Source organism: Pseudorasbora parva, chromosome 1, assembly GCF_024679245.1.
Source record: "Pseudorasbora parva isolate DD20220531a chromosome 1, ASM2467924v1, whole genome shotgun sequence".
In the NCBI taxonomy this organism is placed as follows: domain Eukaryota; kingdom Metazoa; phylum Chordata; class Actinopteri; order Cypriniformes; family Gobionidae; genus Pseudorasbora; species Pseudorasbora parva.
The window spans coordinates 21,371,056-21,385,215 of NC_090172.1; the positions used below are offsets into that span (position 1 = coordinate 21,371,056).

Genomic DNA, 14,160 nt, shown 5'->3' on the forward strand with positions numbered 1-14,160 from the left:
ATGTGTGGTTGACAGGTGCTGTAGCGCCTCAGTTAAAGCTGCCCGTGAATCGATCCTCTCTTCCTTCTAGTTCATTTAAAGTATCAAATAAACATGAATGAACTTCAGAAGGAATGTTGTTTCAACCGCGGAAAGACGTCAGTATACACCGTTTTCAAGTTCAAGTCAATGTACGAACTCTCTTGACTGCTTTGTCAAATAAAATGGCGGATCCAGCAGATGGCGGATTGTGATTGGTCAGATCGCCTGTCAATTAAACTGCCTGAAAAGGTGAATTCAATTGGGTTTATTATTGCAGGTAAAAAAAATGTAAATGAATTTATAACATTGTATAAAAATACCATAAAAGGTAATGCAGGATTTAAAATGTTTTAAAAGACATAAGAACACCAATTTAGTAGATAAAGTGGCCGTTTCGTTGGCTTTTTTCAACATCACGTCATATTACATCACAAAAGGGAGTCGTGTGCTGGGCTCTGCCTTGGCTCAGTGCAGAATAGCTTGGTATTCAGTAAGAATCTGTGTATTTTCTGTAGTTTTCTATTTCAATTTATCAGTGCCATGTTTAAATTATTGTGTCGAGCCTGTCAGGACATCGAGTCCACAGGTTTCCTAAAAAACAAGTTTGAACCTGCATGGTGGCGTTTTGTGCAGGGACTTCACTTCTGTATCTGCTTCGACATACGCGGTGATGTGTATATGTTCACTTTAGACCAGAGGAATACAAATCCCGGCGATAAGATGGAGTTCAACATTGCAATACTCATAAAGGATGATATTAAACTAATAAACATCCACACACGATGCTTCTTTGCTGTTGTTGTTACATGAATCAATTTCAGCATTGATGAATACGAAGTATGTACATTAACACAAATGCATACAGTCTCACACTTTGCAAAGTATTATGTGCTGTTAATGAATATATTTTATTCATGCCATGTATGTACATTAAAGTTCTCTTAAATACAAACTTATATAATATACATATATATCTTGCTACTATCTGTGAATCGGCACAAAATAACCCCATAACACAGAATTAATGAATAAAGGATAACATGAAACACACACAATAACACTGTGTCTGGGGTTCAGACGCCAGCGGGAGAGGTTGACAGTCACAGATCCGTCAGCGATGCAGCTTGAAGGAAACGTGAAATGTGCACCGTAAGTCTTATTTTTTAAACATTTGCTAACTACCAAATCAGTAGTGATAAGAAATCGCTAACATTATATCGCATAACGTTTATTTGTGGACGGATATTAACGAGTGTGACTTATGCCTGATGGTCAAAGCTTATTAGTTTCTGTTATTGGTATAAGAATCAATACTAGATGACCAATACCAGCATTTCTATTGCCTGATACATGTTAATAATCTCTACAGTATTGTGATCTGAGCACTGTGTTCATATCATTCGCTAGCGTATATAACGTTATATCATTAGCTAACACTGGTCTCTCACCTGCCCTGGTCTCCACTAATTCTCAATTTGTCTCCCTTGGTGTTGTTCTGTCTAATCCTGGCCTGTCCCTAATTGTGTGTCATTATTGTATGGCTGTGGTCTGCCATATGAGTATTAATAAATATTTATAACTTCCTCGGCATCCACACTGTCATTGCGATCCATTGTGTTCCTATCGTTGAAATTCACCGCACTGGCGCACTCCCTCTTGTTATGTCACTTACGGTTCTGGCTTTTTTAGATGCGGAAGTAAAATTCTCACAAAAACCACTCCAAAAGCCTTTAAATCTAGTTTCTAGTCTAATTTCTAGTTTCAATACACTGACTCACTGGAGTCTCTAACCTGCAATATGCCCTTTAATTTGGCCATATTTCAGTTAGAATGTCCATTGCTCTTACATATAGTATGATAAAGCAATAAAAAGTCATGGTAAACCATGATAAGCTTCACAAAGGTTATTGCTTTTATCATAGCTGGCGGTTTCATAAAATAAATTCAGAGCAACAAAAATGTAATAATTTGTTTAGAGGATTTTTTTAATAATGTATTTCTTTAGCAATGTTTAAGAGAATGGCTGAAAGGAACACATAGACACAGTAATACAGATGTAATGAGGTCACAAGTGTGTGTTTATAGAGTATTTTACAACAGCTTCCAATGTGGCTCAGCCAATCATAATCAAGGATATAGATTCAGCAGTAGCATCCATCACCACTAAAAAAGGATTTGCAGAAAGCACTGGCATGAAGTAAAAGACTGATCCCATGATTTTAAGAATTGATATCAAATAGTTTAAAGGATCTCGCTGCATATATCTTTGCTACAGGAGGCACAAAGGAGGCAGAAAGATAGCAAAGTTCTTTTTTTTTAAACATCACTATCCCTAAGTATAAGTAGTGAGTGCTTGACTAAAGAAAAAATGGTGGATAAAAAGTAACTGTGTGCCAGAGAGTGCATCAAACAAACCAAAAGAAAGGGCAGGCATTCAGAACTAACTCAATAATATCTAAGAGCAGATCAATACACACATATTCCTTGAACTGTGGCATCATGTCCAATCTTTCCCTTAAATCAATACTTTCCAATCAGTGCAGAGCTCAGCAGCTCTAGACTCTTTCCCCTCCCGCTGACCCACAGCACCTTCTTCATCAATCATGATGGCTTATCACAAATTCATGAGCTGAGTAAGTCACTGGCCAATGAAAGCAGGTAATTAAATGTGCTCCATTGTGAAATACACAAAACTATCATTCTAAGTGTAAGAATTTCGGTCTGGACCAAAAAATAAAATTATACATTTAGTCCTGATTCGCTTAGTGTTCATGTGGTCATATTTAACACTGAATCTAAAGATACAAGACAAACAAAAACAAAACCTTTTTTGGGGTATACTTTGTCACGACAACTTGAACTTGCTGAACATCTAAAACAATGCTGTGAGCTGGGTTAAATGCGCTCGTTGTATATTGTATATGTACGGCTGGATTTAACTAGCAGATGCAAGATAGCAGATTGAAAGATTACTCCCTGAGAAGACAAAAGGCACTTTCTGGAAATTAACATCTGAACTGTCTCTCACGCACCATTCGAGACACAAGTCTCACCTCAGTATCATCCTTATCTACATCTTTCTCTATTGACCGCCTCTCCCCCAACTCCTACTCTCTCTCTCATGCTGAATCACATAAAATTCACCCAAATCTATACAGTTTAATCAAGTACTATACAGTATTATACATGTTATGTGTCATATGAAATGTCTGTATGATTGGTACAAAGGTCTCACCCCCACAGAAGTTAACCAAAAGATAATAAATGTTTTAAGAGTTTTAAGATATTTTGCTTAATGGTGATGGGTGTGGTGTGTCTTTGGTCAAATGTTCTCACCTCCTGTCATCAATACAGGTCTATAGGACTTAATTAATGTGAATACCCATTGTGAACTCAGGTTTACATTTAAAAGAGTTTTGCATCGTGGTCTGGGTATTTAAAGAACTGTTACAAAGAGATCAGGGCTGGAATCTTTATATGGGTCAGCCCGTAACGTTGAATGTCTCCAGACATTCTCATTTTCATTTTCAGAAGTCAGGTATCCATATTTTATTTTGTACTTCAGAGTATTTGTTTTTACACATTGATTATCTTAGGCGTTATACATTTACCTGACTGTTAATAAATGATTACATTTTGATTTATTCTGACTTACACTGGAATTATTAACTAATTAATCTCTAGTAGATTATGAACAGGTACAATTTTAACAAAGGGTTAAACAGAATAATTAAATGTGTGGTTAACAATTAAATATAAATTACAAATAACCAAATTCACATTTTAACCTAAATTCGAGATTATAATAAAATGGAGTCAGATAAAAGATGAACTGGAATAAAATCCTTTTGCCCAAATGAAAATACAGAATGTGCAGTGACCTTGACCCTCCATGCATAAGCCTCCATTTGGACGATTGGGAGGGGTTACATATGTATGTGCATACATATGTTGGTATTTTTTTCAGCTAAAGCTTGCAAAGAGCTTATAAAATGTGTAAAGGACTCAAAACTGTGGCAGAAATTCCTCCGTTACACAAAAATGAAGATCTGCTGTAATGAGACAATGTTGATGCCTGTTACTGTAATAGGCAACATCGCTTCTATGACAAGAAAAAAACAGGTATGCCTGAGAATTCTGTGCTTTTTAAGGTCACATTTCAGTCAAAACCACACCAGAGTACATTTGGAAGCAGACTAAGATCCACCTTTTAGGAGTCTACGTCCGCTTGTTTGGTGCGCACCAGAGTTCAGATGGCAGTGTGAACACACCCTAAGAGTTTAATGCACAGACTATAACACCAGACCGCAACACAGACAAATGCATGGAATTAACAGCACATTTGTACCAGACAGATGCAAGCTGAGGAAAACAGATAGACACTCATTAAAATAAGCACATGAAACATTTAATGAGACACAGAGAGCTGTTCCTACCACCCTGCAGTGTGAGTTTTATTGAGGGTGCAGCAGTCTTTACTCAGCTCTTCTAGCGAAGGTTACCACAGTAGGGACCGTTACACCTCCCCCAGAGAAAGCACACACACAGTGTGTGTATAAGTCACACTCCACCACAGAAACAGGTCGTTACATCTCCAGGTGTGGCCCAAAGAAGCTCAAAGGTCTGCTAACATAAACATCCAGTAGCTGCATTATTGCATAGCCTCTGGCTGCTGTAATCAAATCAGTTGTTCCTCTGAAGCAATTTGAACAACTTGGCAAAAAAATTAAGCAATAATGTCAACCGCTGCATAATTATACAGAGCATACCAATGACCTAAAACGTTGTTGACTGCGTTCTTTTCAGACACGTTTTTTGATCCAGTACCATGTTCAATTTGGCAAAAAGCTAAAAGGAGACAGTGAGCACTGAACACACTAATGAGTCAGGACACTGCATTACTGTCCACTCATCCTCTGCTGAGGACAGCTGGCCAGGTATGTGTGCCAGAGGGTGTGTGTGGTTTGATATATCAAGACTTAAGATCTACTTGGAGCCTCCTGCAACACAAAACACTTTTGTGCCTGAAAGTTGATCTGATTGTTAAGCTTTGAGCACTAATGGATTGGAAGTTCTATATGTTGGCGTGTGTCTTATTGGGTGTGAGCCTTTGTGTAGGATAAGTGCGTCAGCGCATTTAGTTAAAAGCACTGGAGCGAAGAGCAAAATATAACAATAATGAGCAAACAATGCGTTTAAAAGCAAAAACAAGCATTTCTTGACCTTTGCAGTCTTATTCATATTAGTTTAAAGGCCCCAATATACTCACTGCAAAGTTATTTTCCGTTCTTTGCTTCACAAGATACGTGACCAGCGACATATTGTTAACGAACATCCAAGCCTCCCACATTGCTGAGAGCAGCCTTTAGATGAATATGTAAATATGTGCTGCACACTTTCCTCTCAATAACAAAATAAACATGCATAATAAAATAAAGCATTAGACGTGCAAAATAAACAAAGCATTAGAAAATCATCTGATCATAGCAACATGGATATGTTTGCACGAACTCTGCAATTCAGCCCTCTAGTAAAGTAATGTCACATTTATTTATATAGCACTTTATACAATAGATTGCTTAAAGGGTTAGTTCACCCAAAAATGAAAATTATTTCATTAATTACCCTCATGTCGTTGGACACCCATAACACCTTTGTTCATCTTCGGAACATGAAGATATTTTTGTTGAAAGCTGATGGCTGAGAAAGGCTTCAGATAGGCCTCCATTGGCATTCAGTACATTCCCACTCACCTAGTGGGAATGTACTCAAGACCCATAAAGGGCACTAAAAACGTTATTACAAAGTCCATCTCACTACAGTGGCTGTACAATAATTTTACAAAGTGATGAGAATAGTTTTTGTGCGCAAAAAAAAATCAAAATAATGCCTTTATCCACCAAGTTATTGTCTTCCGTGTAGGTCTCGGACGCGATGGCGGCGCTCCTCCTCACTTCTGGGTCATGTATCGAACGCCAGATCTGCGTCATTCTCACGCATGTGCCGAGTTCACGTCAATAACTTGGTGGATTTTTGTGCGCACAATAACTATTTTCGTCGCATTGTAAAATTATTGTGCCACGGCATGCATATTCCCATCCACGTGACACAACACTGTCAAAGGTAAAAGACATTGAAAATTAGATACCGACTACAAATGCCATTTGTGCCTTACACATTGCATTGTTGAAAATCATTCAATATCCTTTTTATGTTGTAGAAAAAATATATCAAAATATCCATAAAAACAAAATTGTATAAAATAGTAATTCTCAGGTATTTCTTTTCAATAAAGTGTTATTTTAATTAAAGATATCTCGATAATTTTAAACACTTCAAATAAAATAAAATTCATGCAGTTTTGCTGATAATGTCCCTGGTTGAAAACTGGTTTTCTCCTTATTCTGCCATTGGCGTAACCCACCAACAGTGCCAGCAGTGCCATCATGAATCATACCCGGGTCACCGGAGGAGTTATAGGTTTCTAACAAATAGACTGATCGTTAACACCTTGACAAAATTAACAAAGAATTAATTTGTAGGTGAAAATTTAAGACGAAAATGTTATTGTGAACACATGCTTCTTGTAATGAACACTATAATAGTTAGGACCGATGAGCGATTGTGCCTCATGATTGTATTTGCAGACTTTGACATTTTATGATATATGCCTACATTAAGTTAAATATTTTGTTTTTACACTGTGTTAAGCAGTTCTCTAATAAAAGGGTATTTCATGCTTTTCTGTATCACATGTAGTCGCGCCATCTCCTCCTGCGCTCCTGTTGTGGACAATGTGACTGTAAGGCAGCGCTGATTATTATTATTATATATTTTTTTGATACATTTTGAATTCCGTTTGGATTTTACTATATGTATATAGTCTAAAACAATCGGCACATATAACCCTGTTGGATTAAATCTCCATGATAATGTGGTTATAATGTATGAAATTAAGAGTGAAAATGAAATGTCATTTATTCTTATAATCGTTCTTCTCGCATTTTTTTTTTTACAGTTCTAACTTCACCGTGTGTCGCCAATTCTCTTTGTCTCCAGAATGTGCGTACCGACAGCTCAAATTTTGCTTAAAGGTGTGCACATTCTCCCATCAAGTTTGTTTTTTATAGATCACAACCTTTGCGTGGGAACTGGCGTACGTACGTTTCCAGCCCCGTTTTGTGCGTACGTACGCTTTATAAATGAGACCCCAGGTCTGTATTACAGAGTCAAACAGACAGACGGCAAACAGACTGACATGCCGTGTTGGCTCTCTCGGAGGTGGATTTAGCGTCACTGTCTGAGAATCAGTTGGGACAAGGCTGTGGATTTGTGTTGCCTTGGCTAAAATTGTCAGTCTGGGTTGTTAGGTAATCTGTCTGACCATTAATCAGTTCATAGTCATTTTGTAACATGGATCAAATAAACAAGAGCGAAAGGAAAAGTGTACCGGTAATAGAAAAACGAGGAAGCTTCAGCAAAGCCTTAAACAGACTAGACAACCCATTCACAAATGCAGCATGACCTTTAACATTTGACCTAAACTGTCTGCCACACTGGTCTTACCCTCCAACGCCAGGAAAGACCTTTATTAGACCTTGTGTGAGGTTAGCCTGCTGTGCTGTTTATATTATATTAACTTTGCATGAATATACCCTTGAAAAGAGGTAATCTAATCAACTGCACTTTAAAGTGTTTCTAAAGACATTAAATTAAATTAGAGGGATTCCCAAAAGAGGGCCTTCTCAGTCGGCTATAAAACAATAACAACTGAAAAATACATGTTCAAGAAAATGGTATCAGATAAATGGTGTGCCATGTGTCAGAAAATATTGCATATGTATGGGGGACTAAGCAAAAGGTTCAACAATTTGCAAAATGCGGGAAACAAACAAACTTGACACAGAGTTAAATTGTTATCCCAGAAAATTAAAACAGCTCTCATCAGTGCGCTTACGTTAGCTATGACATTTAACACACAAAAAACCATTGCTGCTTTGTTAAGAATGCAGCACAAAACGTCTGTGAGACTTTCTGCTGATGCGCAGAAGCCCATAACACTGTAGGAGTGAGCTGTGAGAAGAATGCAAAAGTCATGACCATGAGTAGGTGGAAGAGAAATATCTGAAACCAACGCACAAGATTCACCTTATTAAACCTGTCTACTTATACATTCCTTTATTTATTACAGCTGTTCATCCGTGTCTCCCTAATGCATTCCATTTTATATTTCAAAGTACTGCTCTGGTGTTTGTTTTGAAAGTCCTTTTCTACTAAAGACCAGAAGCCAGCACCATTCTGCTTTTTCTCCATCACCAAACAACCAGCCAAGCACGTTAAAAGGGAAATCCTGAATTATATACCATTGTATAAAGCATGTTTCCAAAACAGGAGATTTTGATTTAGTCATGCTTCACAACGTCACATTAATGTGTGAAATGGTGACCATTGTGTTTGAGCCCCTAATCATTTTCATGTGAGTAGAATTAGAAACATCACTAGTCGAGGGTACCCACATGAGCCATGCACTCAGGCAGAGAGGTCAGGCGCACATGGACTGCCCTGGAGTAGGCTATAACACATTTTGATTATCACAGGAGTAAAGATAAGTATTATGATCATGGCTACCCATATCACTCTGCCCACAGTAGCTACAAACACATAAAAGTCTATAAAATGTTCTCAGTTTATAAATACATTTTATACAACAGTGCTCTGATTTAGTAGGTCAAAAGACATTCCGGGTATTATTTAGTATAACATCACTCGCCTTGCCTGTGTTTATGGCATTCTCAAAAATGTTGTGATGCATGCGTGTAAATTAAATACAAGCATAATTGCAAGTGTAAGAAACACAACACAAGAAACTTAAATTACATTAAATGGTCAGAAATGGCTGAAAATGCTTGATCCAACAACAACAAAAAGTTCATTAAAGCAGACTTGTGCAGTGTGTCTGAGAGTACGGTGTCATTTATAGTGTGTCTGAGTGGACTTTCTCTTCTAACAGTGCTCAGGTGAGGAGAGGTGATGAGTTGGGCGCTTTAGGGCTTTCAAGTAGCTAAATCTTCCTTTCTTCGGAGTGGCATTTCACATAATTTCAGCACCAGCAGGTTTATGGAAAGCACAAATCACTGTCTAGTATGCATTATGCAGTCTGCCCCAAACTGTCAAATGCTGCTTCATAGTAGCCTACTTGTAAGATCGCAGGTCTGACTGTATCTGCCTGAGGAGCGAAGTGCTGAGTGAGACTGTATCAGCAGAATAAAGTTCAACATCTATCTATCTATCTATCTATCTATCTATCTATCTATCTATCCATCTATCCATCTATCTATCTATCTATCTATCTATCATGCATTAAGCTTACTATTACACACACACACACACACACACACACACACACACACACAATGCTGACTCGACAACTGCAACAAATTAAACCATACCGCTGTGTTTTATTTCTATGGTGATTTCTTCCATGTGTGCGCGCGCGCACAGGTTGTCACCTGCCTCCCGCCTTTGGAAAAATGCAAAAGCTCTCACACACCAAAAGTGTCAAATAACACTTTAATGATTTGCCTTTTAAGAGAGCGTTTTATGCAAGTACTTCTCTGCGTTTTAAACATGTCAACAGCTATTGTTATTCCCTTCATCAATTGAACTGAACTCACCTCCATGGCTGTTGGCAGTGACGCTCCTGGATGAGCTCGTGTAACACAGCAACACAGTTAAAGCAAGCAGACTAGTAACTGACTTCATGTTCCGACAACAGGAACCGCGCTTCTACTAGTTCGTAGACAGTCCTCTATTTCCAGTCTCAGCTCCAGGTCATTATAACGAGATGACTGTAGATGTGGCTACACACAGTTTAAATGGTTTAAATAAATAATATGTAGAATATGGATGCTATTTTTACTAAACTAATTTTAAGTCAGCATATTCTTGCTTTCTGCAAAAGAACAGCAATTCAAAACGTCCACGGTGTTCTTATTCTTTGAGTCTCGGAATAATCACCGGCACAATTCAGCGCATCGCACAATATGGGTAGAAGCCAAATTTGCTGGTTTCCGATAAAATGTTCAACTTTCCCGAAGTTTAATCCGATGTGAAATGCATTCGCTGTCAGAAGCTTGAAGCAGAAGAAGTGCGTGTAACCTCGCGTTCAAATCCTCCAGCACTGGCTTGAACAGAAATTCAATTGTCCCGTATGTCCACCGGATATTCCCGTCTGAGGAAATTATATCTGAATATGTCCAGTATGGGATTTCAAAAACATATACAACAGAAAACCAAATGTAGCAGCATGAGAAAGAAAACCAAAAGCGCGAATTCGCTCTCCAGCCGTCTCAGTAATCTCAAATAACCAACAGAGGCTTCAGTCAAGTCCTCGCCGTGCCCCGCCCCGTTTTCAACGTCACAACAGGTAAAGCGGCTTGAGTTCAATATTATATTTATATTATTATTCTATTTAATCTGGTTCCATTGACAATTCTTGTAATACTCTGAGGAATAAATAGGCAACTAGGGGGAGAAAAAAAATATTATTGAATGTAGGCTGCTTCAATCACAAATAAATGATAATACAATTATTTCAAAATATTGAATGCATGTCTATATAATGCACTTCATATAAATATTAATATACTATGCATGTATATATATATATATATATATATATATATATATATATATATATATATACACATATACATACTGTATCTATATATGTATATATATATAGAGAGAGAGAGAGAGAGAGAGAGAGAGAGAGAGAGAGAGAGAGAGAGAGAGAGAGAGAGAGAGAGAGAGAGCCTACACTAGTATATTTAGAGCCTACAAATATTCATATAGGCCTATGTTAAATTTAATTCTTTCGTAATCGTTCTACAAAATGAAATTGATTGTAAATAAGACCTGACTTTGCCTGGTCAATATGTCTGTAAACTCTATATCAAATCCGTAATTATTATTCAGTTCTGATTAAATAGTGTACAAAATGTTTCTATTGATTGTATTAAAATAATTGAAATCATAAATGAAAACATGTCCCAGCCCCAATTAGTGATAGCCTAGGCTTTATGGCATATGAGCTGTCATATTTCTATTTATGATTATTTATTTTTATAAATGACTATTTATGATTAATGCAAGTTGCGACGGAAAACGTGCATGAGGGAGTGCTTTGATGAATCTACTCTTATTCCCGACAAAAGCACGCGGGGGAGGGCGGATTTGCGCAGGCCACGACCCGCTGTCCATCTGCCTCTCTGTAATCCGCGCAAGAACAACGACATCTGAGAGCTCCGGCACTCTCTGGATTTCACGGGGCAGCAGGACAAAGGCCAGCGAATCTAAGAGGCGGCGAGCGGTCAAAGGTGACGGAGGAACAAGTTGCGGAATAGATGAAGTTTATTGAGGAAATATGTTGAGCAACATCCAGGTTCTTTACTGAAAAACAAATCATCATCGATGACTTCAGTTTGTTTGAGCGATCATTTCGGCCAAATGTGTAAATGTCATAGTTTGTTTGAAGGCTATAATTATTGACACTCGTCACGACGCCCCCTTCTGGACAGGTGAGCATGTTTTACACGATAAGTGTGCTTGTTTTTTTTCTTAAAGGAACATTAAAGGACTATTAAAGGAACATTTAATTGATAATCATTTCAATTGTCTTTTCTGTGTTTGCGTTCAGTAAGTCTTTTGTAGGCTATAAGGCTGGGTTATGACCACTGTAGTGGCATTGTTTTGGGTGGTGTTCTGTAAAATTATAGGAAATTGGACGATCTTACAAGTTTTTTTTTAATATTTTTTATTAACTAAACAATGGCTATATTTTTTATGAGCATGGGTTTTCCCAAGGTTTTTTCTCTATCCTGTCACCTGATGGAGCTTTGGTTCCTCACTGTGTTACCTTTGGCTTTTGGCCTGCTTAGTTGGGGACACTAAATATATGCTATATTACTGATCTGCCCACATTGTCACTATATGATAATTTAATTGAGCTGAATGACATTACTGTTCTCTCCAGAGCGACTGTACAGCCAAATCAAATTCTGATGCATTCTTTTCCTGTTAACACTGTGAAGCTGCCTTGAAACAATATCCATTGTTAATAGTGCTATATAAATAAAGGTGATGACTTGACTATTCATATGTTCAAGTTTTCTTACCATTGTATAAGTAACCAAGCAATAATTCATTAATCTATCTATATTATGTTCTTAAACTCTCATCTAGCTGGACATAAGTTCCACTCAACCTTACTGAACTCCAAAAAACTCTTTTATGGAGCAAACAAAAGGACAGAAGTGGGCATAGGTGAATTCCTGGAGGCCCAAATGTGCTTCGTGCTTTTAATAACTGTTCTCATATCAGCTTCCCATGCCTTCACCATCCCAGATTACATAGAAAAACTGATCTCTGATCAGTTCTAGGGTCTTTTATATAAAGGTCATTTATAGAAAGACCAATCAGCTATGGCATGTTGAAAAGACCTTAAAGGGATTGTCATGGAACTTATCTGGTGGAGGACATTATTATTCTTCCCCTGAGCCGAGCGAGTTACACACAGTGTGGGGCCTGAACCCTTGAAGTGAGGTCTCGCTGTCCCCTGAGCATAAAGAAAGAAGTGTCGTGGTTTACATAGAGACCCCTACAGAGAACTCTGACTGGGATATTTCTAAAGGGTCACATCCACAATGTAATATCTTAATGGGGGGAAGTGGAGGAATTATGTGTGTGTAGCCATGTGGTTCAGGTATACACTACATATGGGAACAAAATGTCCACACAAAGATGGCAATATTTTGGTATCTCAAAATCCCAAATGTCACGCATGCAGGTTATTCAAAATGCTGCGGCGAAATTCCCGAAGGGACAGAGAAAATTTGATCATGCTATCCCCCTTTTGAGATCCCTCCATTGGCTTACAATAAATTACAGAATTAAATATAATTGTATAAATTGTATTACTGGTATATTAATCTATAAATGATTTCGCACCTTCTTATATGTCGGACTTACTCCATTTGTATTCTTCCACTAGAAGCCTTAGGTATGAAACACAATTTTCCTTCAGATAACCTGGTTAAAAATAAGGGCAAACCAAGCTTTTGAAGTGGCAGGCCCCACACTGTGGAACCGCCTTCCACTGTATATCAGATCGACTTCAGACTAAGTCATGTCTTAAAACGTATTTATTTTCAGCTCATAATAAGTGTTCTGTCTTGAACTGTGTTCATTTTTATCTGTGTTTCTAATTACTATTGGCTCTGATTTTCTATGTGTACAGCACTTTGGTCGGCCAGTGGCCGTCAGAATATTCGAACTGAATATTTGAAAATTTGTCCTTGTGGACATTTTTAACATATAAATAATACTAAGTGATGTTTTTTGAAAATGTAAAAATGCAGAAAGTGTCCTGTGATGGGAACAGGTTAAGGGGTAGAATATACAATTTGTACGGTATAAAAATCTTTATATGGAATGTCCCCATAAAACATGAAAACCCAGTGTGTGATGATGTGTGTGGCTCAGGTAAACCTTAAATTATGGGGACAAAATATCCCCACAAAGACTTCAATATTCAAAATCCTTGACCTTGTGGGGACATGGTTTTGGTCAACATGAGAAAAACAGCTTATACATCATACTATGACATGTACTTTTATAATATAAAAATGTATGTCAGTATATTTTACTCTCAATGGATGTGTGCATAGACAAAAATTAAACTATAAAATCAGACTGAATTAATTACTGTCACGCCCTCACAACCATTGGACACAGCCACGCCCACTCATTCACCAACACCCGAATACTGAACACCTGGGCACCATCACCAGCCACACTATAAAGACACTCCTCACCTTCCCATTCACCGTCTGGTCTAGCACTGATCTACCCACGACTACCTGTCCTTCCTAGAAGCCCTCATTATCCATCCTCTTCGTCTTCATCGTCATCGCCTTCACCGTCTTCATCATCATCTTCGTCTTCACCCTCCTCGTCCATCGTCTGATTGTCACAAACCCTTCTAAGTATCACCTGTGTCCGTACCTCTGTTAAATAAACTTTGCACTAACACTTATCCATCTGTGTCCTCGTCTGTGTCTGACAGAAGACCAGACCGCA

The 14,160-nt window shown here is 37.9% G+C and overlaps 1 protein-coding gene across 1 annotated transcript in view; it reads right to left on the reverse strand.

The window, feature by feature from the left end:
• The window catches only part of sema4f (sema domain, immunoglobulin domain (Ig), transmembrane domain (TM) and short cytoplasmic domain, (semaphorin) 4F), a 79,675-nt gene extending 69,260 nt beyond the window's left edge, over positions 1-10,415 (reverse strand). The window contains exon 1 of the mRNA XM_067433549.1: positions 9,696-10,415. Within this exon, the coding sequence (XP_067289650.1) occupies positions 9,696-9,783 (88 nt within the window). The 5' untranslated portion in view covers positions 9,784-10,415. The remainder of the gene's footprint in view (positions 1-9,695) is intronic.
• Positions 10,416-14,160: the final 3,745 nt, after the last annotated feature.